A 22,505-nucleotide genomic window follows, 5' to 3' on the forward strand; every position below is an offset into this window, starting at 1 on the left:
GCGGCTCCTCCGGTTGCCCACCAGGTGGCGCTGCAGAGCTGGCGGGTGGGCGCTGTCCTGGGCTCGCGGCCCGGCGAGGTGTAGGTCAGGTGGCGTCACCTACGGGCAGCCCTTGTGACGGGTGGGGGACGCTTAGTGGCTGCGGAGGCAGTTCCCGCTGCTGGACGCTGGATGGCGACGCGCGGGTACCGTTCCCCCGTCACGCCACCAGGCGGCGCCCAGCCCTCCCCGGAGCCTTTGCGTCGTCGGACAGGGGCAGGCTCCGTTTTGGTTCCGGGTCAATCACAGGGCGACAGTAGCAGTTTCTGGTTCCGGTGTAAGCGGGCCCGGCTTTGAGTGGTAGGTGGGTGGGACCCAGGTCCCCCTCTCCCCCTACGGGGAGCAGCGTGGGGCTGGGGGGGCGGTGAATGCCGGGGTTACTGGGGGGCTGGGTGAGTAGCGGGGGGAGGGGCGGGGAATGCCGGGGTTACCGGGGGGCTGGGTGAGTGGCGGGGGCTGGGATTTACGGGTGGGGATTGGGTGAGTGACGAGGGGCCAGGGTTTGCGGAAGGGCGCGGGGGAGGGAACAGGTTAGCTGGGGGGGTGGTGAGGCTGTATCAGGCACGGCCTCGCTCCCTGCCCATCCCATGTCTCCTCTCCCGGACCCTGCAGGTGACGCTGCGGCTCGGAGACCCCGGCGGCATGAATCGCCCGAAGCCGGCCACGGTTCGCCGCCCCAGCGCGGTGACCAAGCCCTCGGGTGAGTCCCAGCCCCTGGCAGCGGAGGGCTGCGAGAGGGGTCGGGCAGACCTTGCTCCCCCCGGGGCAGCCTGGGAAGAGCCTCGGGCTCCCAGTATAGTGGGTCCCATCAGGGCAGCCTGGGTTGAGCGGAATCACTGGCCACTAGCTTGTGAGGGAGAAGGGGAGGCTCTTATAGTGCCCCGAGCCTGGCCAGTTGGCTGGTGCTCAGTGGGGCTGTTGGTGCCCATCCCCCAGGCCACCCAGTAGGGCTGGCAGCTGCTTGTGAGCCCTGCCCCCTGGTGCCAGCCTCCAAGTGAAATCTGCCTTGGCTTTGTCTCTGCATTGTTTTGTCCTAAGGCCTGGGGTGCCCAGGGCACTGGGTGGGTTTGTGGCTCAAGGGAGGGGATGGAGACTTCTGACTTTGTGGTCTTATCTCTGTTTTCTTTTCTTAGCTCATCCTCCGCCGGGAGATTTTATTGCCTTGGGGTCGAAAGGCCAGACCAATGATTCTAAAGCTGCCGTCACACTGCTCAAGCCAGCGCCAGCTGGATTGCCCTCTGAGCGTAAACGGGAGGGGTCCGCTGCTTTATCTAGTGCATCCAGCCTGACGGGATTGACCAAACGCCCCAAACTCTGCTCCACGCCTCCCCTGAGTGCCCTGGGACGTCTGGCAGAGGCCGCAGTGGCTGAGAAACGGGCCATTTCACCCTCCATAAAGGAACCGTCTGTGATTCCAATTGAAGGTAAAGCAACATTCTGGTTTCTGCTCTGAGTTGTGTGATTGTGTGAGAGGGGGTATAGTAGCATCCAGCTCTTCTACGCAGCATTTGCTCTGAGGAGCCTTTTCTCTGGGGTCTGTATGCTGGTGCTTGGGGAATTCCATGTGCTTCCCCAGTAATGCCACTGTTGGCATAAGGCTCATGGGGAGTGTAACACTAGCATTCTCCTGTGTTCAGTGCAAAGCAGGCACACTTTCTCCGCAGGCTTCCCACCCTGACATTGTAGTGCCAGGCGGGATTCCCTCTCCTGAACACTCTCTCATCCTTCCCCTCTCATCCGGGCATAGTGTTTTGCTTTTGACCCTCCTCCTTTTCCCTCTCTCTACTGCTCCATCTAGTTTTTCCCTTCAGGTGGATGTCCAATACCAGCACTTGAAAGGTCTCTTCCTTGGGAAGTCATTGTCCCCATGTGAAAGCTCTTTACCTCTTTGTTGTGTAACTAATGTGTGGGGGTGGGGGCAACTGTGCATTTTAATGAAAGCTCTGGGGGCCTGCATGTTGCATGCCGTTTTGTAGAATGTCTTTCCGCTCCTTGGTGTTCGATATAATAATGGGATTAAATTCTAGCAGAAAGAAAGAGAGACAAAGGGTATATCTACACTACCCGCCGAATCGGCGGGCAGCGATTGATCCAGCGGGGATCAATTTATCGCGTCTAGACTAGACGCGATAAATCGACCCCCGAGTGCTCTCCTGTCGACTCCTGTACTCCACTGCCGCCAGAGGCACGGGCAGAGTCGGTGGGGGAGCGGCAGCCGTCGACTCACCGCGGTGAAGACACCACGATAACTAGGCAGAGTCGATGGGGAAGCGGCAGCCGTCGACTCACCGCGGTGAAGACACCACGATAACTAGATCTAAGTACGTCGACGCTGAAGTTGCGTAACTTAGATCGATCAACAGTAAAAGAGATCAAGGAATACAAGCAAAAGGGGACAGGAGTCTTCAGCAGAGCTTTCATGGGTGGGGAAAAGCAACCAGGATGCCGTTCCACTCTGTTCAAGTCTCCCAGGGCACATCTTTGCTGCATGGGGATCAGTATTGACAGCTGTTTGTCTGTGATTGCAGTTGTCCCCACTGTGCTGGTGGATGAGATTGAAGCAGCTGAGGCAGAGGGGAATGACGACCGCATTGAGGGGGTGCTGTGTGGAGCTGCGAAGCAGCTGAAAATGAACAGAGCCAAGCCTGACCCCACGTTGTACTTGAGTCTGATGTATCTGGCAAAAATCAAGCCCAATATATTTGCCACCGAGGGGGTTATTGAGGTGAGACTGTGTTTGTTTTGATTAACAAGTGTGATGAGATGTCACCTCACTGTGCTGTCAACTTCTGAGCACCATGGGCTCCCGACACTGACATACTATTGCTGGGATTGGCTCTGCGAGCCTCTGAGCACAGTGGCATTTGCCCTGGTGCCAGGAATTGGGCTGAATTAATACAGCTGTAACTGTGACCTTTATGGTGGGTTCCTCTGTGCCTTCCTTCTCTCAACTCTTTACTGTGACTGGGTTCTGGGGGGATGCCACCTGGAACTGAGGTACAGCTGAGCCCTCTGTCTCACCAATCTAGGTTCCCTCTTGCACTGTGACGTTGTAACAATCTGCAAAGCCCTCCAAGCGTGCACTCGTACCAACCTCCACAGGCAGGGACCACACCCAGCTGTGTTCATGAATGCTCTGGCCAGCCACTCATGAACCCACAATAGAGAGGCTACAGCCAAAATACTCCCAGCTCCCCAGCCTAAGACCCCAGAGCTCTACCATCCTGCCCTGGTCAAAACCCAGCCAGTATGAATTTATAACTCAGTCTGCCACTTCTGCAAAGGAAAGTGGATGTGCACCAACTCTTGTTCCTGAGCTGAGATTTATCCTCTCTGCACTTCAAGCACCACACAGTGTTTTGGGTAAAATATAAAATAGATTTAGTAACTAGAGAAGGATAGCTTTTCAGTGATTATAAATTATAAATGATAGCAAACAGATCAAAGTAGATTACCAGATGAAATAACACAAAACGCAAACTAAGTCTGCAGTATTAGATAGGGTCTGAATCAGTAATCTCTCATCCTGACTGATGATACAAGCCGTCCACCAAGTTTCTATACACAGGCTAGAAATCCCTTTAGCCTGGGACTAGCACTTCCCCCTGCAGTTCAGTCCTTTTTCCTCCGGTACTTTCAGGTGTGTTGTTGTAGGGAGAGTGAAGTGCAGTCATGAGATCATTTCCCTCTTTAATATCTTCTTCCAATTTGGTGGAAAGCTCTTTTGCTGTGACCTGGGTCAAACAGTTCCCATTGTGTAGTGTGCTGTCTCTGAGAGGTTTCTGTGGTACACAGTTCCTGGGGTAATCCTTGTGCTTGTGTGTATTTCCTCAATAAGCCATTAACGTTGTTTGGACTTTCTGTTGTTCTACCTGAAAGGCTACTTGTGGGTGTTCTCTACCTCACAACATGTTTCAGTAGCACATACAGAGCCAAACCTCATAACTTCACATACAGTGATAGCACGTACAATCCAACGAGACATTGTCTAGTAGATCAAGACTTTTAGACTGATACCTAACAAAGCATACTTTGTACTAAACATAGCCTAGTTGTAGGACAGTGGTGAATAAGGGGGTGCCAGGGTGTTGCACCTCCCCCCTTAGTTTACTGCAGGAGTGTTAGTCACTGACTAATACAGAGGCAGTGGCCTAAGGTTCTCTTTAGGTTTTGACTATACAACTCCCAAGTGTTACCGAACATTGTAGTCTCACCCACAGGTGTTCCCTTGTCTTCATCTTTTGAGGGATTGATTCTTGTCTGACATCTTCCAGGCACTGTGCAGCCTCCTCCGGAGAGATGCCTCCATCAACTTCAAAGCCAAAGGGAACAGCCTGGTGTCCGTCTTGGCCTGTAACCTTCTTATGGCGGCTTACGAGGAGGATGAGAACTGGCCGGAGATCTTTGTCAAGGTACATGGTAGCTATGGGGAGAGCGCTCCCACTGGGTGATGCCATGGTGGGCGGGGCAAGAGGAGCTGGCCAACGTCATCGTGCTTGTCACCATGTAGGGGAGGGCAAGGTGACGTTGGGGAGGAGCAGAGGCCTTGTTGCTGCTACCCTGTGATGCTGTAGAGGGGAGAGTGGGTCATTGCTGTGGGGAGATTAGAAAAAAAGAGGTCGTTGTCTGAGGTGGGGGCAGATATGCGACAGGACCAGTGGCTGTGTTGGAAGATTGTGGGAGATGAAGTCGCTGTTTCTCAAACGAAGGTCTGCAGCTTGGTTTTCATTCAACACTGAGGGCTGGTCTACACCCAGCCGCTAGTTCGGCGGCTGGGGATCGAAGTTCTGGGTTCGACTTATCGCGTCTGAACTGGACGCGATAAGTCGAACCAGGAAGTGCTCGCCGTCGACTGCGGTACTCCAGCTCGGCGAGAGGAGTACCGCGGAGTCGACGGGGAGCCTGCCTGCCGCGTGTGGACCGCGTCTGAACCGCGGTAAGTTCGAACTAAGGTATGTCGACTTCAGCTACGTTATTCACGTAGCTGAAGTTGCGTACCTTAGTTCGACTTGGGGGGTTAGTGTAGACCAGGCCTGAGATGCTGCTGCCTCCTGTGCCTCTCACTAGCCTTCCTATTCTCCCTTCTGAGATGCGCAATCAGGAGGCAGCGTATCCTTGTGCAGTGGTGTTCCTGGATGGTTCATCTGTGGGGCTTGATCTCTGGGTCTAAAAGCATGAGATTCTGCTGCTAGAGCTACAGAGCCAGGTTTGTTAGTTCAGCAGCAGTAGCTGACTTAAATATTTTTAAGTGAGTGGTTAGGATACTAGCCTGGGGTTCGGGATACCTGGATTCAGTTCCCTGCCCCCTCAGAAGTTCCTTGTGTGACCTTGAGCGAGTCTCTCTGGGCCTCAGTTCCCCATCATGCAACAGGGATAATAGCCCTGCCCTACTTTACAGGGCTGTGGGGAGGATAAATACGTGAAAGATTGTGACGTGCGCAAGTGTCTCAGTGACTGGGCCACGTAAGTACCGAAGATGGATAGATGTCAGCATTGCTCCCATTTATACTCTGCTTGTTGCTCTCCGGCAGGTTTACATTGAGGACTCGCTTGGAGAGCGCATCTGGGTGGACAGCCCTCACTGCAAGACGTTTGTGGATAACATCCAGACAGCCTTCAGTACAAAGATGCCCCCGAAGAGCATGCTGTTACATGGGGAAGTTGGCCGCAGTGGAGGTGATCTTAGTGCAGGTAAGGAGGTGCCTGGGCAATGGCGCCAAGGTGGTTGAGAAGAGGATCGGAGCCTAGAGATATTTTTAGCCTGATAGTCTAGTAACAGCTCATCAGAGGGGATCCCAGTTAGGGCTTACACGGTTTGGGAAGCACGCTCCTGTTTGGTGAGATGGGGCACCTCTCATTGCTCTCTAGTGCCCACTCCTCCCCTTGAGAGATGCACCAGGGAAGAAGGTCACTTTTCGGGAGGAATGGATGGGATTTGAGTGCTCCTCTAAGTACTGCAACGCCCTGAAAGGTCCACCTAGAAGATTGTGGGGGAAGCAGTGACAAGGTGTGGCTGAACACCAGTGCAGGGGCGCTGGAAAGAGGACTTCTGGGGAGGAGGCTGTTGCAGGGAGCTACGTGAAGCAGAATCCCTCAGTGGTAGTGAAGGGTCTCTTGGAAGGCATGTTGCTGAGGAGTTACATCCATTCATGATTGTGTGTTGGTCTATCTGTAGGGAGCAGCCCCCACCCCGCCATGGCAGAGGAGGAAGACAGCCAGAGTGAGCTGCTGATTGCAGAGGAGAAGATGAGTCCAGAGCAGGAGGGACAGCTTATGCCCAGGTACAATGCCCCTTCCCTCCCCAATTACAGAGCCTTTTGGCATTGCAGCTCTCTGTGCAGACTCCTAATCCAGAAACCACTCTCGCAAACTTATAGCGTCCCCCAACCAGCTCTCCTATGGCACACCCTAGAGAGAGAGTCTCCCCTAGATACAGCCCAGTGACATTGGAATGGTTTGTGCCAACTCCTGGAGACCAGAGTGGTTTGTTGTCCGTGCTGTTGAGTGGCCTGTGCTCTCCAGGGCTTGGTTATGTGTGGGAGGTGTTTCAGCAGATACTAGGTAAAGGAAGAGTTTGGACGTGAGCAAACATGGGATTACTGTGCCTCAGATATGAAGACCTCGCAGAGAGTGTGGAAGAGTATGTCTTGGACATGCTACGGGACCAGCTCAACCGGCGCCAGCCAATGGATAACGTCTCCAGGAACCTCCTTCGACTGCTGACAGCTACTTGTGGCTATAAAGAGGTCCGGCTGATGGCTGTTCAGAGGCTTGAGATGTGGTTGCAGAACCCAAAGGTAAGAGTGTTGGAGGCATTTTCTCCTGACCATCGAGGCTGTAACTGCACTGTAACGTGTCTGGAGGCCAGGCCAGTAGGATCAGGAATTTCTGACTTTGTCTGTGATAGCGGTTGGTTGTTGACTCTTTCTGGTCTTATTGTGTAGCTGACCAGACCAGCCCAGGACTTGCTAATGTCAGTCTGTATGAACTGCAACACACATGGCTCTGAGGACATGGAGGTCATTTCCAACCTGATCAAAATCCGTCTCAAACCCAAAGTCCTTCTCAACCACTACATGCTGTGTGTCAGGTAAGCAAGTTAATGGGAGCGTGTGACAGTCTGAATGCAGTACAGTGTTTTCAAAGGTGCCCAGCTTCTGTTTAAAGAGCTGGAAGGGAGGGCTGGTTGAATGCAGTCTCTCAGAATCCCCTCTTAAGGGCATGTGGAGTTCTGAGTGTCACCGAGTGATTGATTGGCAGACAGTCCTTTCTCTCTGCTGGAGGACATGGTGTCTTCCCTTCTTGTCTTTGTTACATGAGCTCAGAGACTAGAACCGTATGCCCAATAGTAAGAAATCCCTGGTCCATGGGATGCTCTGCTAACTCTGGATTCCCCTTGCAGGGAGCTGCTGAATGCTCACAGGGACAACCTGGGCACCATGGTCAAGTTTGTGATTTTCAATGAACTTTCAAATGCAAGAAACCCCAACAACATGCAGATTCTCTACACAGTGCTACAGCACAGCTCCGAGCTAGCACCCAAGGTAGGGACTGTGGCCTTGCAGGTGTTGTGTGTGTGATCAGTACATACCTGCGGGGGGGAGTGGCTGAACTCAATCTTTATTTTTATGGAGTCTCCCCAACTGCACGGGTATTTCCTTTGGTTTGGAAATCTGTGTACAGTGTTTGTCTGAAACAAATGTGCACGGGCATTGTCAGACTCCCGAACCCTTTGGGTATGTGCCTTTGTAATCGGTGGTGCTGTCGTCTTCAGGAGAAACCCCCCCAACTGTGACTCTCCCATTAGAGCTCCCCAGTGAATTCATTCAGGCCTCGGTGTGGCGATAACGCCAGCAGGGACTCGGTGTGTCTAGTCTCTGTCCATGGATGTTGGGCGCTAAAGGGCTTCTCTTTTGTGGCCTCAGTTCCTGGCCATGGTGTTCCAGGATCTGCTGACTAATAAGGATGATTATCTGCGGGCCTCGCGGGCGCTGCTGCGAGAGATCATCAAACAGACAAAACATGAGATCAACTTCCAGGCTTTCTGCTTGGGGCTCATGCAGGAGCGGAAGGAGGCCCAATATACAGACATGGAATTCAAGGTACCACCTCATCTTGCCGTACCACCCCTGCTTCTCATCCCAGCACTCCAACTGGTATCCTGAGGGACTCTGTGGCATTCTGCCTTCTCTGATGGCTTGACGCCTCCATCCAGTGCTCTCTTGCTCTCCCTTCTATTCTATGTGGCTTACCTGCTCTCTTTTCTTATTTCCTCCATGACATTGCTCAGGGGGACATGCTTCATCCCCTTTCCTCCTTGTCTGTATGGTTTGGCTATTGCTCCTTGCAGTTTAGTGGCCATGTTCCAGTCCCTCTTCCCTGTCCACACTGTTTGGACTTATGAGCCCTCCTGCCTGTCTCCTGTCCCAATACTCCCTCACTGGCACCCCTGCGTTACCTCTGCACCCTGCATGATTTTACAGGCATCTCTGGCAGCGGGTGCACCTTTGGATGATGGGCACTCCTCCTCCAGATGCAGCTGGGATATCAACTGTAGTGATCTTTTTTTAGGAGCGGTTTGTCATCCACATAACTGACCTGCTGGCTGTCTCCATGATGCTCGGCATCACGGCTCAGGTGAAGGAGGCTGGGATTGCATGGGACAAAGGAGAGAAAAAGAGTAAGCCTCCTAACCTGGATTCCTTTGAACATCGGACATGTGGGGTAGAGAACATCGGGGGAACATTGCAGCTGGGAGTAGTGAGGCTGAGTCTCGGAGAGGATCCCTAGAATCCTGTCTGGTGGTGTTGGGGTGTGATGGGCCACATCTTAATAAATCTACCAGCTGGATGGACAGTCAACATTGAGAATCACTCAGAGCAGAGGTGCTTGTAATAGCCATAGAAAACAGTGGCTGGGAGACCTGTACTAGGAGGGGGAAAGGGGGACTGAGTTGGGATGTGGGGGACAGTTCAGAAACCTGGCTTTTGTATGGTGGAGCAGCTGTGAGAATTATAAAATACCTGAGAGTCAACTATTTGGACTAATAGGAAAGCTGCTGCCTGTGTGTGTCCTTGTCTCAGCTTTGCATTTCCGCTAAAATGTCCCAGGGTTTATTCTAGTTCCCAAGGGTGGTGCCAGAAAGCCCCCTCTGCTACCAAATGTGTGTGCTGTTCGTAGCGGTGGGTGTGGATGGTTAGCTGGTCTAGTGTGCTGGGCCTCTCTCCAGGTTAGTCACTGCTGACTCCCTGGAGTCATCTGCTTGTGAGATGGCTGTTCATAACAGCCACCTTCCCAGGGGGCTGTGAAATATGTGTAGAGTTCCTGACCTGAGTGTATGTCTGTTTCAGACTTGGAGGTGCTGCGTTCCTTCCAGAACCAGATTGCCGCCATCCAGCGCGATGCTGTCTGGTGGCTCCACACGGTGGTTCCATCTATCAGCAAACTGGCTCCGAAGGACTACGTGCACTGGTATGAGGTTCAGTTGAATGGAGTTGTTCCTAGCAAACCTGCTCTGGAAACCCCCCTCACCCCTCCCAGTCACATCACTGACTCTACTAAACATGCTACGTAGAGACAGTGCATGTGCTCTTGAGAGCAACTGGAGTGTCTCCCCTCCCAACAGCCAAGCAGCAGGAACGCTCTGCCCTAGCGGTAGGGAGATGGCTTTGCTTTCCCTTCGGGATTTCACATGCACTTCTGTACAAACTTTAATGCCAAAGGCTTTAGATAGTATTTCCACAGTATTCACATCCCAATTATGCTGTCAAGGAAACAGCCCCTTTGGACCTGTGTTTTGATCTGATCTGATAATGGAGGGAAAGGTCCCTAGATAGGGAAGTTCTTGTACAGAGTGGAGACCAGATAGAGCTCTGTCTCTGAGACTTTCTGCCGTTGGAGGCAAGAGTATACTACAGGGGATTAGATGGTTTGAGGCATTGGTAATGGGACCAAAAGGTCAGTCAGATCAACCGAGGTCGGTAATAACTGAAATCTGTTCTCACCTGATGGCTATTGGGGTCTCCTTGGAAGTACTGAAGACGGCGGGCATATCGCACCACCCATCACCATTGCAATTGGTACTAGCTGTTCCCCTGGTTAGTCTTGGCAGAACTTTCCTCTTGCCTGAGGAGGGAGTCCTTCCGGGTCAGGGTTGGGGCATGTTAGCAGTGTGGGGAGGCTCACCTGCTGCTGCCTGTATCGTATATTCTTCTGTGGATTGTATTGCGCTCCAGTCTCCAGGGCTCTCAGTTCACACACTGGGGAAAGATGCACTGGGTTTCAATGAGAGTTAAGAGTTTAGTATTGTTTCTCTCTGCAGTCTCCACAAGGTGCTGTTCACAGAGCAGCCAGAGACCTACTACAAATGGGACAACTGGCCCCCTGAGAGCGACCGCAAGTAAGTGCATGCACCTCGCTTGCCGTTGGGTTTCCATGGGCAGAGCTGTGGCAGCAAGGAGAGGAGAAATCAGACGTTTCTGGTGTTTAACTAAGCTCCCCATAAGGGTGTTTTATACCTCTGTGTTGGAGACATCTGCTCTGCTGAGGTTTTCATTGTCCCTGTCGGTTCTCACAGAAGATTGGGTTTCTCCAGTCTTCACCTGCCCCTCTTCCTCCTCCCCCCATCCCCACACTGGTCGGTGCTGTGGCTGCAGGGAGAATGGGCCTGCATTGTGTGTGGTGCTGGGGAGCTGAAGCCTGCCTGTCTGAGTCTGTAAAATTCAATTGCAGGGGTCAAACTAACCCATGTTCTGGAAGGGGGCTTGTTCTTGTATGTGACTAAGCTGGGGGATGCGAGCATTTTCCTTGGCTTTAACGTGGGCTATCCTGGCTCTCCTCTGCTCGCACTGGTTCCATGTCCAAGCAATACGAGCCCAACCCCAGGCTGCAATCCGGAAAGGTTCCCCTTCCTTTGGGCAGTGGGTCACGGCCTTCTCTCTCTTTCTCATTCCCAGCTTCTTCCTGCGCCTCTGCTCGGAGGTGCCTATCCTTGAAGACACGCTCATGCGGATCCTTGTCATTGGTTTGTCACGGTCACCCCTCGGCCCTGCCGACGCCATGGAGCTTGCTGACCACTTGGTGAAGCGGGCGGCGGCTGTGCAAGCAGACGGTAGGAATGCTGCGCAGGGCTGCGTGAAAATGATTTGGCGACGTAGCAATTCCTGCCCTGTTGAGAGCGGGTAGCCTGTCGCACTCCTGTCCCTCCTCCACGCGGCTCCGAGAGAGTCTCCAGTGCATGTGTACCACTGCTCCCCCGATATACCTCAGAATGGTTGGAGCAGTTAGTAAGTCCATCTGCATTAGACTGGGGAAGAGCGTTTTGATCTAGTTGTTGAAGCACACGACTAGGAGCCAGGAACTTTCTGCCACTGGCTCTCTCTCTGTCTTTGGGCAAGTCACTCATCTCCCTGCCACCGCGAAATTGAGCTTAAATACACCTGCACAGTGGGTTATTATTTGCTAATTACTGGCTGTATAAGGGCTAAGTAGTGCGATCGTTATTACCCAGAGAAAACTAATGTTTTTACAGTCAGTAATTTAACACTTCTGTAGAGCATAAAAGTCAGTTAAAAATATTCTACGCCCTAAAAAAAATGAGTTAAGGTAATTGACTAAAGTATTCTTTTGGCCTTACAGCTTATATTCAATATTGACTTGTGACAGATCTCCTTCACAAATCACCTGGCCAACCAGGTGTAGTTATGAACTCTGTCAGTGTGGCTGTCACTCACACGAATATAACCATGTGATTTGAGCTGTATGTGTTGATTGTTTATAAGTGTGTCTGGGGCAGAGTTCAGGGTGGTGTTAAAGCATGTCTCTAAAGCACATAGCATACTCTGGGCATTGAGCAGTAAACACACAAGTCTAAAAAGTGAAAAAACTAGACTCTGTTGTTAGATACACCCGTGAAAATGTGGTATTAATGCTCTAAATGCTGCATTATTTCAAGTGTTGAAATAGTTGTTTGTAAGTTAGAGGGGCCCAGAAGGGTTAGACAGCAGACCTGGACTGAAAAAGGGCATTTTTCACGTCTCTGAACTCCTAAACTACTGAATGGATTTACTGCTAATTTTCTTCTAAACCTGTTCCCTAGAAGTAAATAGTGTAGTGCTTGTTAGGTTTGAAAAAAGTTTTCCCTAATCAAAGAACTTAAAACTCATCTTTAGCTGAAAAACTCAATATATATTTAATTATAGAGCTGCTCCTGATCCTCATTTCTCCATAAACATTATGATTGTTCCCAAAGCCTGTGATAGTAGAATCATTTGAGGTTAGTCTTTCAGTACAGCTTATTAGCATGTTTCCTTAAGAACTATCAGCCAAGTACCCATGTCTATAACTTGTTTGTTCTCTTCCCACTTTAGATGTAGAGGTCCTGAGGGTGGAGAGAATCCAACTGATTGATGCAGTCTTAAATCTGTGTACTTATCATCATCCGGAGAACATCCAGCTTCCTCCAGGGTAAGGCTTGTAGATGAAAAACTCTTAGTTGCAAAGTTCTAGCCCCTGCTCACCTTGTTTCTGAGAGTACTGGAACCCTTCCCTAGAGTAAGCTTGTAATAATGTCTTGATCTAGTGGGAATTTCTGGGGAGCAGAGGGTGGGATCTGTACCCTGGAGCTGATTCCCAGTGACTGGGCTTGGTAGGGACTTTCCTCTGGTCTGTGTGGGTATTTCCGGATGATCCTTCCAGGTCTCTGCACACTCACTTGAGAAGGGTATTCACTTGATATATCTGCAGGACTCTGACAATGCTGAATGCAAACAACGAAAAACTAAGCAGAGAAGCAATGTGTCCAGTGCAGCTGTTCTCAACCCGCGGGCCTCATGCGGCCCAATTAGCACATAACTGTGGCCCAGCTCAGCTGTGTGCTAAAGGCCCACCAGGGGTCCGCCAGGTTCCTGGTTGCCCCGCCTCCCGGCAGGGTCAGTGTCAGGGCAGCCGGCCCACTACGCCGGTTCTGGGGTCAGGGCTGCTGGCTGGCCAGCCCCACGGGGTCCAGGGTCGGGGTCCGGGCTGCCGCTTCCCTGCCACCTGGCCCCTGCTGCCCAGGTAACACATTGTGAGCCACATATATGTGATAAGTTGAGAACCACTGGTTAAAACAGGCAACTCTGAATACAAATAACTTGGTTCTGCCAATGGCTTTTTCAGGTATCAGCCTCCAAATCTAGCCATCTCTACCCTCTACTGGAAGGCTTGGCCTCTCCTCCTGGTGGTGGCCGCATTCAACCCTGAAAACATTGGTGAGTTATGAGCACTTCTCAGAGCACCAGCGCAGCTGAAGTGTGTCACAAGAGGGGGCTCTGCTGACTCCTGCTGTCTCAGCTGAAGATGCACATGAGGCTGGCTAGGTTTTGTTGTTGCATGACTCCATGCTGATGCATATGCGCTGTGTAAGCAGAGCTCTGCAGGTTGAGGGTGTGTCTAGAAGGAATTTGGATCAGGTGGAGCATAGTGTGAGCAGGGGGACTAGTTGTAAGTGCCCCTGTTCTGTTTGTGTGTGTGAGGGAACGAGTCTGAGGGGGATGGGGAGGGAGTGTGGTATGCTCCGTGCACACACATCTAGGCAAATATCCTGACTGGGTGTCTAATCCTCTGACTGCCCTTTTCTCCTGGGTTGCAGGGTTGGCTGCCTGGGAGGAGTATCCCACGCTAAAGATGCTCATGGAAATGGTCATGACTAAGTGAGTGTTGTTCAGCTCTTTCCGTTTCATCCCACTCCTGAAGAGAAGGATTTCTGAACCACGTTTGCACCTGATGGCTTCTTCCTTTCTCTGTCTGAGGAGTAGGGGGAGATGAGGTTTGGCACAAAGCTTACGGAAGTGAAACTAGCTGGACAGCAGCTGTGGCTGAGCCTAGAAAGAGCGAGGGCACCTCCCTCAGCTGTCACTGATGGGCAGTGAAGCCAGGCTCTGTAAGAGCAAGGGATGCCTGGGACATGGTTTGTTGGAAAGGGCCTGGCTTTTCATCCACATTCAGAAGGTCCATTAGTATTTTCATGCTGTCTGGTTGAACCAAGAAATGCCGTCTGGCATTTTGACTCTTTGCTCAGTGCAGAATTTATAGCACCAAAGGTCAAATAATTGTTGTGCCTCTTCTTCGCAGTAATTACTCCTATCCCCCCTGCACTCTGACGGATGAGGAGACCCGCACAGAGATGATTAATCGTGAGCTCCAAATATCCCAGCGGGAAAAGCAGGAGATTCTTGCATTTGAGGGTCATCTGGCTGCTGCATCTACAAAGCAGACTATTACAGAGAGCAGCAGCCTCTTGCTGTCCCAGCTCACCAGTCTGGACCCCCAGTGAGTAGTCTTCTCCACTCTGGTACAATCAGGGAGTTCCCACCCTTGTAGTGGCATCCTCAGACAGGAAGAAACAAGGCTGAAGATCTCACTTGGCGGAAGAGAGCCCCAGGCAGAGGCCTTCAGGTAGGCGAAGGTAGGGTAGTGGTGACTGGCCGAGGTGAGAGAGGATTCGGTGCCCGTGTAGCACAAATGAGATGTGCCCTCTCCATTTGGACCACTTCCTACCCCTTCTGTCACATGTGTGGCTTTTATGCACTGTTGAGTCAGTGCATGTCTGTATCTTTGTGAGGGTGGGATTAGCTGTGTGTAAAGCCTCCTTGTTTCTCTGGCAGGGGCCCCCCACGCAGACCTCCGCCACATGTCCTGGAGCAGGTGAAAAGCCTAAATCAGTCCCTCCGCTTAGGACACCTCCTATGCCGCAGCCGCCACCCAGACTTTCTACTCAACATCATTCAGAGGCAGGTGGGTTTCCTGAGGATGTGGGAGACTGGAATTGGCCTCTCTGTAGCTTGGAGGGAGCATGGGAGCTTCTGCAGGGAGGTATCCCAGTAATGCAGGGGCCTGAAGCCTGGGTTTATGGGACCTGTGGGGGCAGAAAGCAGGAGATGAATCAGATGCAAGGAAAAGTGGCTTATTTCTCTCCCCCGGAGGGTCAGGGGAGGTTGCCTTCTGCTGCTTGAGAACTAATGGGAGACCGTCGCCAGTCAGTGCAATGGTAAACGTGCAGGAGATCCTGGATTTTCCAGCCCTTCATTGTATCTGTCCTGTTCCCTAGGCCTCGTCCCAATCAATGCCATGGCTAGCAGATCTGGTTCAGTCCAGTGAGGGCTCCTTGGATGTTCTTCCGGTGCAATGTCTTTGTGAGTTCCTGCTGCATGATGCTGCTGATGAATCTGCCTCAGGCGAGGAAGAGGAGGAGGGAGAAAGTAAAGAGCAGCGTGCCAAGAAACGCCAGGTAAGTGGCCTCCTGGGTTGGTTGCTTCAGGTATTTGAGTGGCCTGGTTCTGATATGATCTCATTGGACGGATACCTTCTCTTTCCAGAGACAGCAGAAGCAGAGGCAGCTGCTTGGGCGCCTGCAGGACTTGCTCTTGGGCCCCGGAGCTGATGAGCAAACCACATGTGAGGTGCTGGACTACTTCCTGCGGCGCCTCAGTTCCTCTCAGGTGGCCTCCCGAGTGCTGGCCATGAAGGTAAGAAGAACAGACAGTAACTGGTTTGGGTTTTCCAGGAATGATGGGCAGAGTCTCTCACTTACATGGCTTCAGACAGCCCTTGGACATGGAGGGGCTTTTGAATGTGGCTGCTGTTCCTCATTTTCTGCTTTAGCTAAAGGCAAGAACCTTGCTCCATCCTCGTTTGTCCATTTGAACTCTTCCCTCCTGTTTCCTGGACCTCACAAATGACACTGGCGCTTTGCTATCACCTTTGCTCAGGCAGGGCTGCAGAGTCCTGTCCTTCCAAGTGAGCAGATTGTCCAGGTGCAATACAGTAAAATGTATATTGGAGGCCACCCTTGCTGGGTAGCCTACCTCAAGGTTTCCCTAAATGTACCAACTTGATCGTTGCTCTTTGCTGTTAAAACATCACCTCTGTTCGGAAGCTGGTTTTTCTTTTTATGTTCTTTTGAGTATGTTCACTTAAGCTGGGATTAAGGTGCAGATCCTATGCGTGCAGAATCCAGACTGCCGATCCTGGGGCTCTTGGGGAAATCATCAGTTGTTGTCCTTGGGGTACTCCCAATAGAGTGTAAATGGGAAAACTGCTATTGACTGCAGACTTCTCTGAACATACATGGTACCACGAGGACACTAGAGAGGTGCTCTCCTCGCATGGGTTCCATGTTGATTGTTATGACGCTGTACAGTAGTCTGAAACCTCTCCCGGGGTAACTGTTAAGTAGAGAGTTCTTTTGGTTGCTGCTAAAACACAAATGGCCAGTCCCAGTGACCCAGAGTCCATGTTTCTTTCTGTGATGCATACACATCACCTTCAGGTTGTTAGTGGATGGAATTTGAAGCTCTGTTTCCATTTTGGGGTTCTTGGTTTATGGTTCAGTATGAAAATGCTGACCCAGCTGTTGCTTTATATACATGGGCTTTGTCCATTGTACGTCTCCCTGCAGGGTCTGTCCTTGGTGCTGTCGGAAGGGGGATTGCGTGATAGAGAGGAAAAAGAGCACCCTATGGAGGAAGATTCTGGTGACTCTGAACTCCTGCAGGGATACCAGTGGCTGCTAAGAGACCTGCCGAGGCTGCCGTTGTTTGACAGTGTTAGGGCAACTACATCTATTGCCTTGCAACAGGTAAAGTGGACTAGGAGCAACTGGAGGTATTGGGGAGTTGGGGCAGGGATAGGAATGGCCTGTTCTGAAGGTAGAGTGTTCTCTGCCCTATTGATGCTAAACTGAACCAAATGGATGTGTGTATATATTGGGATAAGGGATGTTCCCTAACTTGTTACTGCTTATTGCTATCGTCTAAAGATCACTAACCGGAAAACCTCTCGTTCCAGGCCATCCACATGGAGACCGATCCTCAGACCATCAGTGCTTATTTGGTGTACCTATCCCAGCACGCCCCCATAGAGGATCAGGGGCAGCACAATGACCTCTCTCTGGTAAGAGAAGGGATTGAGGGATCACATGGAAACACTGTAGCTCACACTTCTCTGCACTGTAACGACCACAGGCTCATAACTTAGAGATCTGTTATAACTGAGCCAGAGGCTTGCTGTACAAACTAGCCACCTGTTAATGAGTTTACAAGCCACACGCGGGGGTGTCTTGTTTCTTTCATGTGTCTCACATTGGAAGTCAGACTGCACATGACTTTTGGAGGTGGGTAGCCATCCGCAAAAGGATGGTGAATTTGAGAATATGGATTGGTTTTAAAAAAAATAATAATCCCCACCCTGATAGAGTGCGCAGTTTTTGGACCCAGCTGGAGAGTGTTTGCCATTAATACCTAGGTATATGATAAATGTTGGGAAATTGGGAGTGAGGCATAACAACATGACAAGTCGGGCACATTTTGTAGTAATCAAAGAGGAGTTCTGAATTTTTTAAAATATCCTTTGGGTCATCTTGGGTACTTGACATCTTTCATTGTTCACAGATTTTAAAGGGTGCCTTGCCAGCACTTTCTTGTGTTTCGTGGGGGTTCTATTCTGCCTTGGTGATGGCCCAGTGATGGGGCGTGGGTCTCATGGAGAATCTATTGAATCGTTCTTTGCCTCCTGGGAGTCATGTGGGCTGGTCTCCAGGCTCTGTGCACGAGCGTGCTCAGGTGTCTTAAGTTACGATTGTTGTTAAAATATAACAAACATCATGGGATCGCTGAGTCCTCTAACAACCATGACAAATCTTCCACCTGACTTAAACCTGGTAACACTTCCTGTGCTATAGGTGTATGGAAATTGGGATATGCCATAGCAGAGGGGGCATCGTCAGTTGTAAGGAAGGAAGATGATTTGTGCTACACCTGCTCCAGTGTTGCGCACCTATCCAAAGATTGCAGTTCCATCCATAACATCCTCGTGGCCCTTATGTGGCAAGATGGACAGTGGACTGATCCAGGGCAGGGCCCGGTGGGCAAATAGCTTTTCCAGCAATCAAAGCTGGAGGGGGCTAGGGAGTGAAGCAGGAGTGCCAGTGTGAGCCCGTGTGAAGATTTTCACAGGTCTCTTCTCCCTGCAGGACGTGGCCAGGCTCATAGTGGAACGCTCCACCATCATGTCTCATCTCTTCTCGAAACTCTCGTACTCTGCTGAGTCAGAGGCAGTGCTGGTTGCTCTGCTCTCCATCTTCTCTTGCTACGTTAAGCGCATGCGCCAGAGCAAGGAAGGGGAGGAGGTGTACAGCTGGGTAAGCATCTCCCTCTATCTTCTTTGGGTCCTTCTCTTCCCTCCGGCTGTCTGCGTCTCTCTAGCTCTCCTAGCATTCATATTTCTGTGCTTTCTTTCATGGTTACTTATTTTGCTTTCCCCTCCTGTAGTCTGAGTCCCAGGATCAGGTGTTCCTTCGCTGGACTAGTGGGGAAACAGCCACTATGCACATTCTTGTGGTCCATGCGATGGTCATTCTGCTGACGCTGGGACCACCTCAAGGTTAGTAATGTGCATTGAAACCGATTCACATGAATCGCTGCTCTGAGTCATGGATGTAACTTCCTCCAGCCTCCTCCATCCTGGAGAAGGAGGCAGTTGGGTCCTCACCCTGCACTGCTCAGGAAGCCAGGACACTCTGACTCGTAGACTTTAAAGTCAGAACCATCGTGATCATCTAGTGTGACTTCCCACACTTTGCAGGCCACAGAACCTTACTCACTCCTGAAATAGACCCCTCACCTGTGGCTGAGTTACTGAAATCCTCAAATCATGGTTTAAAGTCTTCAAGTTACAGAGAATCCACCATTTACATTAGTTTAAACCTGCAAGTGACCTGTGCCCCATGCTTGAGGAATTGCCTTCTTGTGAGGCATCTCTGATATTGATTGGTACCCCCTGCAGAGTCCTCAGCTGTCTGTATCAAAGCCGATAACAAAACCCACCTCTCTTCAAAATTCTGCATACTGCTTTTACATCTTTACTAGACACTCCAAATACCTGGCTATGTGGCATATGTGTGGAAGTAACTTGCATCCAACCCTGGTTCATTGCCTCTCGGTCATGTCTAGCTCACTGCTTGCTGTGAAACCAAGGAGCATGGACTAAGAAGTGTGATGTAGAGTTTAACATAAGAATATAAGAACAGCCACACTGGGTCAGACCAAAGGTTCATCAAGCCCAGTATCCTGTCTCTGACAGTGGCCAATGCCAGGTGCCCCAAAGGGAATGAACAGACAGGTTATCATCAAGTGTTCCATGCCCTGTCACCCAATCCCAGCTTCTGGCAAACAGAGGCTAGGGACACCATTCCTGCCCATCCTGACTAATAGCCATTGATGGACCTATCTTCCATGAATCTATCTAGCTCCCTTTTGAACTCTGTTATAGTATTGGCCTTCACAACAACCTCTGGCAAGGAGTTCCAGAGGTTGACAGTGGACTGCGTGCAAAAATACTTCCTTGTGTTTGTTTTAAACCTGCTACCTATTAATTTCATTTGGTGGCCCCTTGTTCTTGTATTATGAGAAGGAGTAAATAACACTTCCTTGTTTACTTTCTCTATACCACTCATGATTTTATAGTTTGCCTCTCTTCTTGTTTTTTTCCACTTCCCCTCCACTCTGCCAGCCATGATGATCTATTTGTTGTCCTCTCTTCCTCCCATATGGGTTCTTTTAGCCACTCCAAATGCTGTGGGAAGTTTCAAAGAGGGAGGGAGGTGCCCATTGACTAGCTCTCCCTTTGGGCCTTTGAAAATTGTCCGGGCTCAAATCCCAGTGTGTCCCACCTTTCTCCATTCCTGTCTCTTTGCCTGTAAGCCCTTTTGGGGCCAGGAATGTCTGTATTCTTCTCTGTTGCTCTTTGTTATAACTGGAGTGCCCAGCAGTGTACAAGATACATGCCTTGTTTGCGAGGTATCTCCCCCAAAGAGCTTGCATTCTAAATACTAGACTAGATGACAATTCAGAGCAGCAACCAGAGGAGATTTACGGGGCAGGGAGTGCAGGGCTTACAAATACATGTTTTTCTGGACATGTTGCGAGCCCGTTAAGATTACAAAGAAATGTATGTTACTTTTTTCTCTATTTGATTTAAGCACCTTGTCTCTGCTCAGCAAGTAACACAAAATATCCTAGGAGCTGTTGGGCACATTTCAAATCCATTGTTCAGTTCAGCGGGTTATGTTTGAACATTGTTTTTATTGGCAGCATCCAATTTTAAAGATACTGATGGGAACTCTCTTCCCCAGTGTAGCGTGAGAGCCAGGCCGTTTGGCATATGGCTTACATTCCCCTTACCAAATTTAAGCTTGTCTTTCGTTGCTGAAACAGAATGGTTGTTTGTGGCCTCTCAGCAAGGAAGTGACCTGGTTTATGCTGAGAAGGGTGGGGTATATCAGCAAGTATAATATGCATGTGGAATAACTTTTGTAACTGTTCTGCTATTCAGGGGAAGGTGACTTTTGCGCCTTGCTGGACATTTGGTTCCCAGAGAAGAAGCCCCTCCCCACTGCCTTTCTTGTTGACACTTCAGAGGAGGCCCTGCTGCTTCCTGACTGGCTGAAGCTGCGCATGATCCGCTCGGAGGTCCCTCGCCTAGTGGATGCAGGTGAGTGGGGCCCAAGGGATACGTGCTGGGGGTTGGGTTGCCAAAGCCAATGAAAGATTTGGAAATGCTGCATTGAAAAATTAGCCCAGCTCCTTTGAGAGCTCAGCAGTCTTCATCCCATAGGTGCTGTAGATACCTCTGTTGGGGGCCCAAGAGATGAGTGGAGGGATAGAGGGGTGTGTCTGTTGTTAGGATATTTGAATTTTTCTTTTCAGCAGAGAGGCTCCAAGCACAGGCCTCTTGCCTTTGTTCACTAGGCTGTTTGCTAAAGGGCTTCCACTGCCCTCCAACAGAGACTTATGGACTTTGGGCCAGTCCAAGTGGGGACATGTGTGTAGACCAGTGGTTCTCAGGCCACGGGGGGCCCAATCATCACACAGCGGCGGCCCATGTGATATCCTCAGGGCCGTACAGGTAGTATATATATTGTGTGGATGCAGCCCACATAACACAGAGAGAACTGCATATGTGGCCCACAATGGTAAATAGGTTGAGAACCACTGGTGTAAACTCTTCACTTACCCCTTATATGCTAGTCTGTGTTGTCTACCTACAATCTCTTTCTCTTCCGGGGGAGGGGTGCACTGGTACCTGGAGATTAGTATAAAGCATTTAAGGACTGGGGCCAACTAGCGTCAGGCTCCTGCAATTCAATCCAAGTGGAAGGTGAATAAACAGCAGCAATCAATCGAGGGGTATGGGGGGAGCCTTCTCTAGGCAGCTCTCCACTCCGTCATCAAGGGCCCTGGCACAATGCAGGCTGTTCTTTCTGCTTACCTCTGAGCTCTGTCCAGGCCTGTCTTGCACTGACTGTGGTCAAGGCATTTGCACCAGGCCGGGGAACTGTTTGGCCTCTAAAGTCTTAGGATTGTACTGCCAGCTTGACTATTGAGCCCTACCATTTATTTTAAAGGGGGCAAGGGATGTGGAATTAGAGGACCTTCCTTTTACTTAAACCAAATCCATTTCTAGTCCTTTGACTGAATTAAGCTGCTGAAAACATACCTCTGACCACTCGGGCGAGTGCATATCACAGCTTGCATAGCACATGATAACGCTTACAATGTCAGTAGCAGTGCCTGAATAATATAATGGATAGCTGCATCAGGTGGCTCTTCGTTGCCGTCTGTGCTTTGCTTTCAGAGGTTTTGTCCCTTCCTTACTAATTAAATGACAGGTCTCTCTCACCAGTGATAGAATTATTCAATAATTCCTGCCTGCGGCCATCAACAGAGAGGGTGGCAGTTATTTTTAATACAAATGATTTAGTTCCTGAGGTTTTGATCAAATTAAATGGAGGATCAAATTAACCCTGGAGTGAATTAACTGGAGAATGCAATAAGAAGGAAAATATGTGCAGAGTCTGTATAGGGCAAAGAGAAACCCATAAGCAGCTGTCAGTGTTGGCTTGAGGTCCTGTGCAGCCCTGTTAGTAAAGGTGTCACTGGTGGCGTGTCCAAAACCCCATGGACCTGAGAACGAACATGTCGTCCTATATGTGAGTGACTCAGAAACCTGAGGATTCTGATTGGCCATGTGTGTGTTTCAGCATTGCAGGATCTGGAACCGCAGCAACTGCTTCTCTTTGTTCAGTCCTTTGGGATCCCAGTCTCCAGTATGAGTAAACTCCTGCAGTACCTGGATCAGGCAGTGTCCCACGACCCACAGACGCTGGAGCAGAACATCATGGACAAGAGTAAGATCTTAAGATTAGGCTGTCTAGGAATCTGTCTCTTTGTAGACCTGCTGTTTAAAACCTCCTTTGTTAGCTTGAATCATTTTGCAGCTTCCTTGTAGGATCCAAGATAGCTCAGCCTGACCTCTGTCAAGGCCACCTTAGCAGCCATTGCTGTCCATGGGGACCTGTCTGAGTAGGCTTGGAATGTGTTTCTCAAGGGTGTAGCATTTTCTAGCTTGGCTCATGAGAGATTGGGGAT

The 22,505-nt window shown here is 50.5% G+C and overlaps 1 protein-coding gene across 1 annotated transcript in view; it reads left to right on the top strand.

Moving 5' to 3' along the window:
* Positions 1 to 298: 298 nt before the first annotated feature.
* Positions 299 to 22,505, top strand: part of INTS1 (integrator complex subunit 1) — a 36,751-nt gene continuing 14,544 nt past the window's right edge. Inside the window, exons 1-28 of the mRNA XM_026650709.2 lie at positions 299 to 339; positions 652 to 739; positions 1,173 to 1,463; positions 2,568 to 2,764; positions 4,314 to 4,451; positions 5,571 to 5,730; positions 6,215 to 6,320; positions 6,650 to 6,836; positions 6,984 to 7,129; positions 7,442 to 7,583; positions 7,965 to 8,141; positions 8,611 to 8,719; positions 9,390 to 9,510; positions 10,361 to 10,438; positions 10,995 to 11,149; positions 12,408 to 12,504; positions 13,198 to 13,289; positions 13,670 to 13,730; positions 14,152 to 14,349; positions 14,685 to 14,814; positions 15,128 to 15,307; positions 15,396 to 15,545; positions 16,478 to 16,657; positions 16,867 to 16,971; positions 18,050 to 18,217; positions 18,348 to 18,459; positions 20,410 to 20,568; positions 22,118 to 22,264. Coding sequence (XP_026506494.1) covers positions 682 to 739; positions 1,173 to 1,463; positions 2,568 to 2,764; positions 4,314 to 4,451; positions 5,571 to 5,730; positions 6,215 to 6,320; positions 6,650 to 6,836; positions 6,984 to 7,129; positions 7,442 to 7,583; positions 7,965 to 8,141; positions 8,611 to 8,719; positions 9,390 to 9,510; positions 10,361 to 10,438; positions 10,995 to 11,149; positions 12,408 to 12,504; positions 13,198 to 13,289; positions 13,670 to 13,730; positions 14,152 to 14,349; positions 14,685 to 14,814; positions 15,128 to 15,307; positions 15,396 to 15,545; positions 16,478 to 16,657; positions 16,867 to 16,971; positions 18,050 to 18,217; positions 18,348 to 18,459; positions 20,410 to 20,568; positions 22,118 to 22,264 — 3,844 coding nt within the window. The 5' untranslated portion in view covers positions 299 to 339; positions 652 to 681. The remainder of the gene's footprint in view (positions 340 to 651; positions 740 to 1,172; positions 1,464 to 2,567; positions 2,765 to 4,313; positions 4,452 to 5,570; positions 5,731 to 6,214; positions 6,321 to 6,649; positions 6,837 to 6,983; positions 7,130 to 7,441; positions 7,584 to 7,964; positions 8,142 to 8,610; positions 8,720 to 9,389; positions 9,511 to 10,360; positions 10,439 to 10,994; positions 11,150 to 12,407; positions 12,505 to 13,197; positions 13,290 to 13,669; positions 13,731 to 14,151; positions 14,350 to 14,684; positions 14,815 to 15,127; positions 15,308 to 15,395; positions 15,546 to 16,477; positions 16,658 to 16,866; positions 16,972 to 18,049; positions 18,218 to 18,347; positions 18,460 to 20,409; positions 20,569 to 22,117; positions 22,265 to 22,505) is intronic.

This window comes from Terrapene carolina, unplaced genomic scaffold (genome assembly GCF_002925995.2).
Source record: "Terrapene carolina triunguis isolate 2854851 unplaced genomic scaffold, T_m_triunguis-2.0 Scaffold93, whole genome shotgun sequence".
NCBI lineage: Eukaryota > Metazoa > Chordata > Testudines > Emydidae > Terrapene > Terrapene triunguis.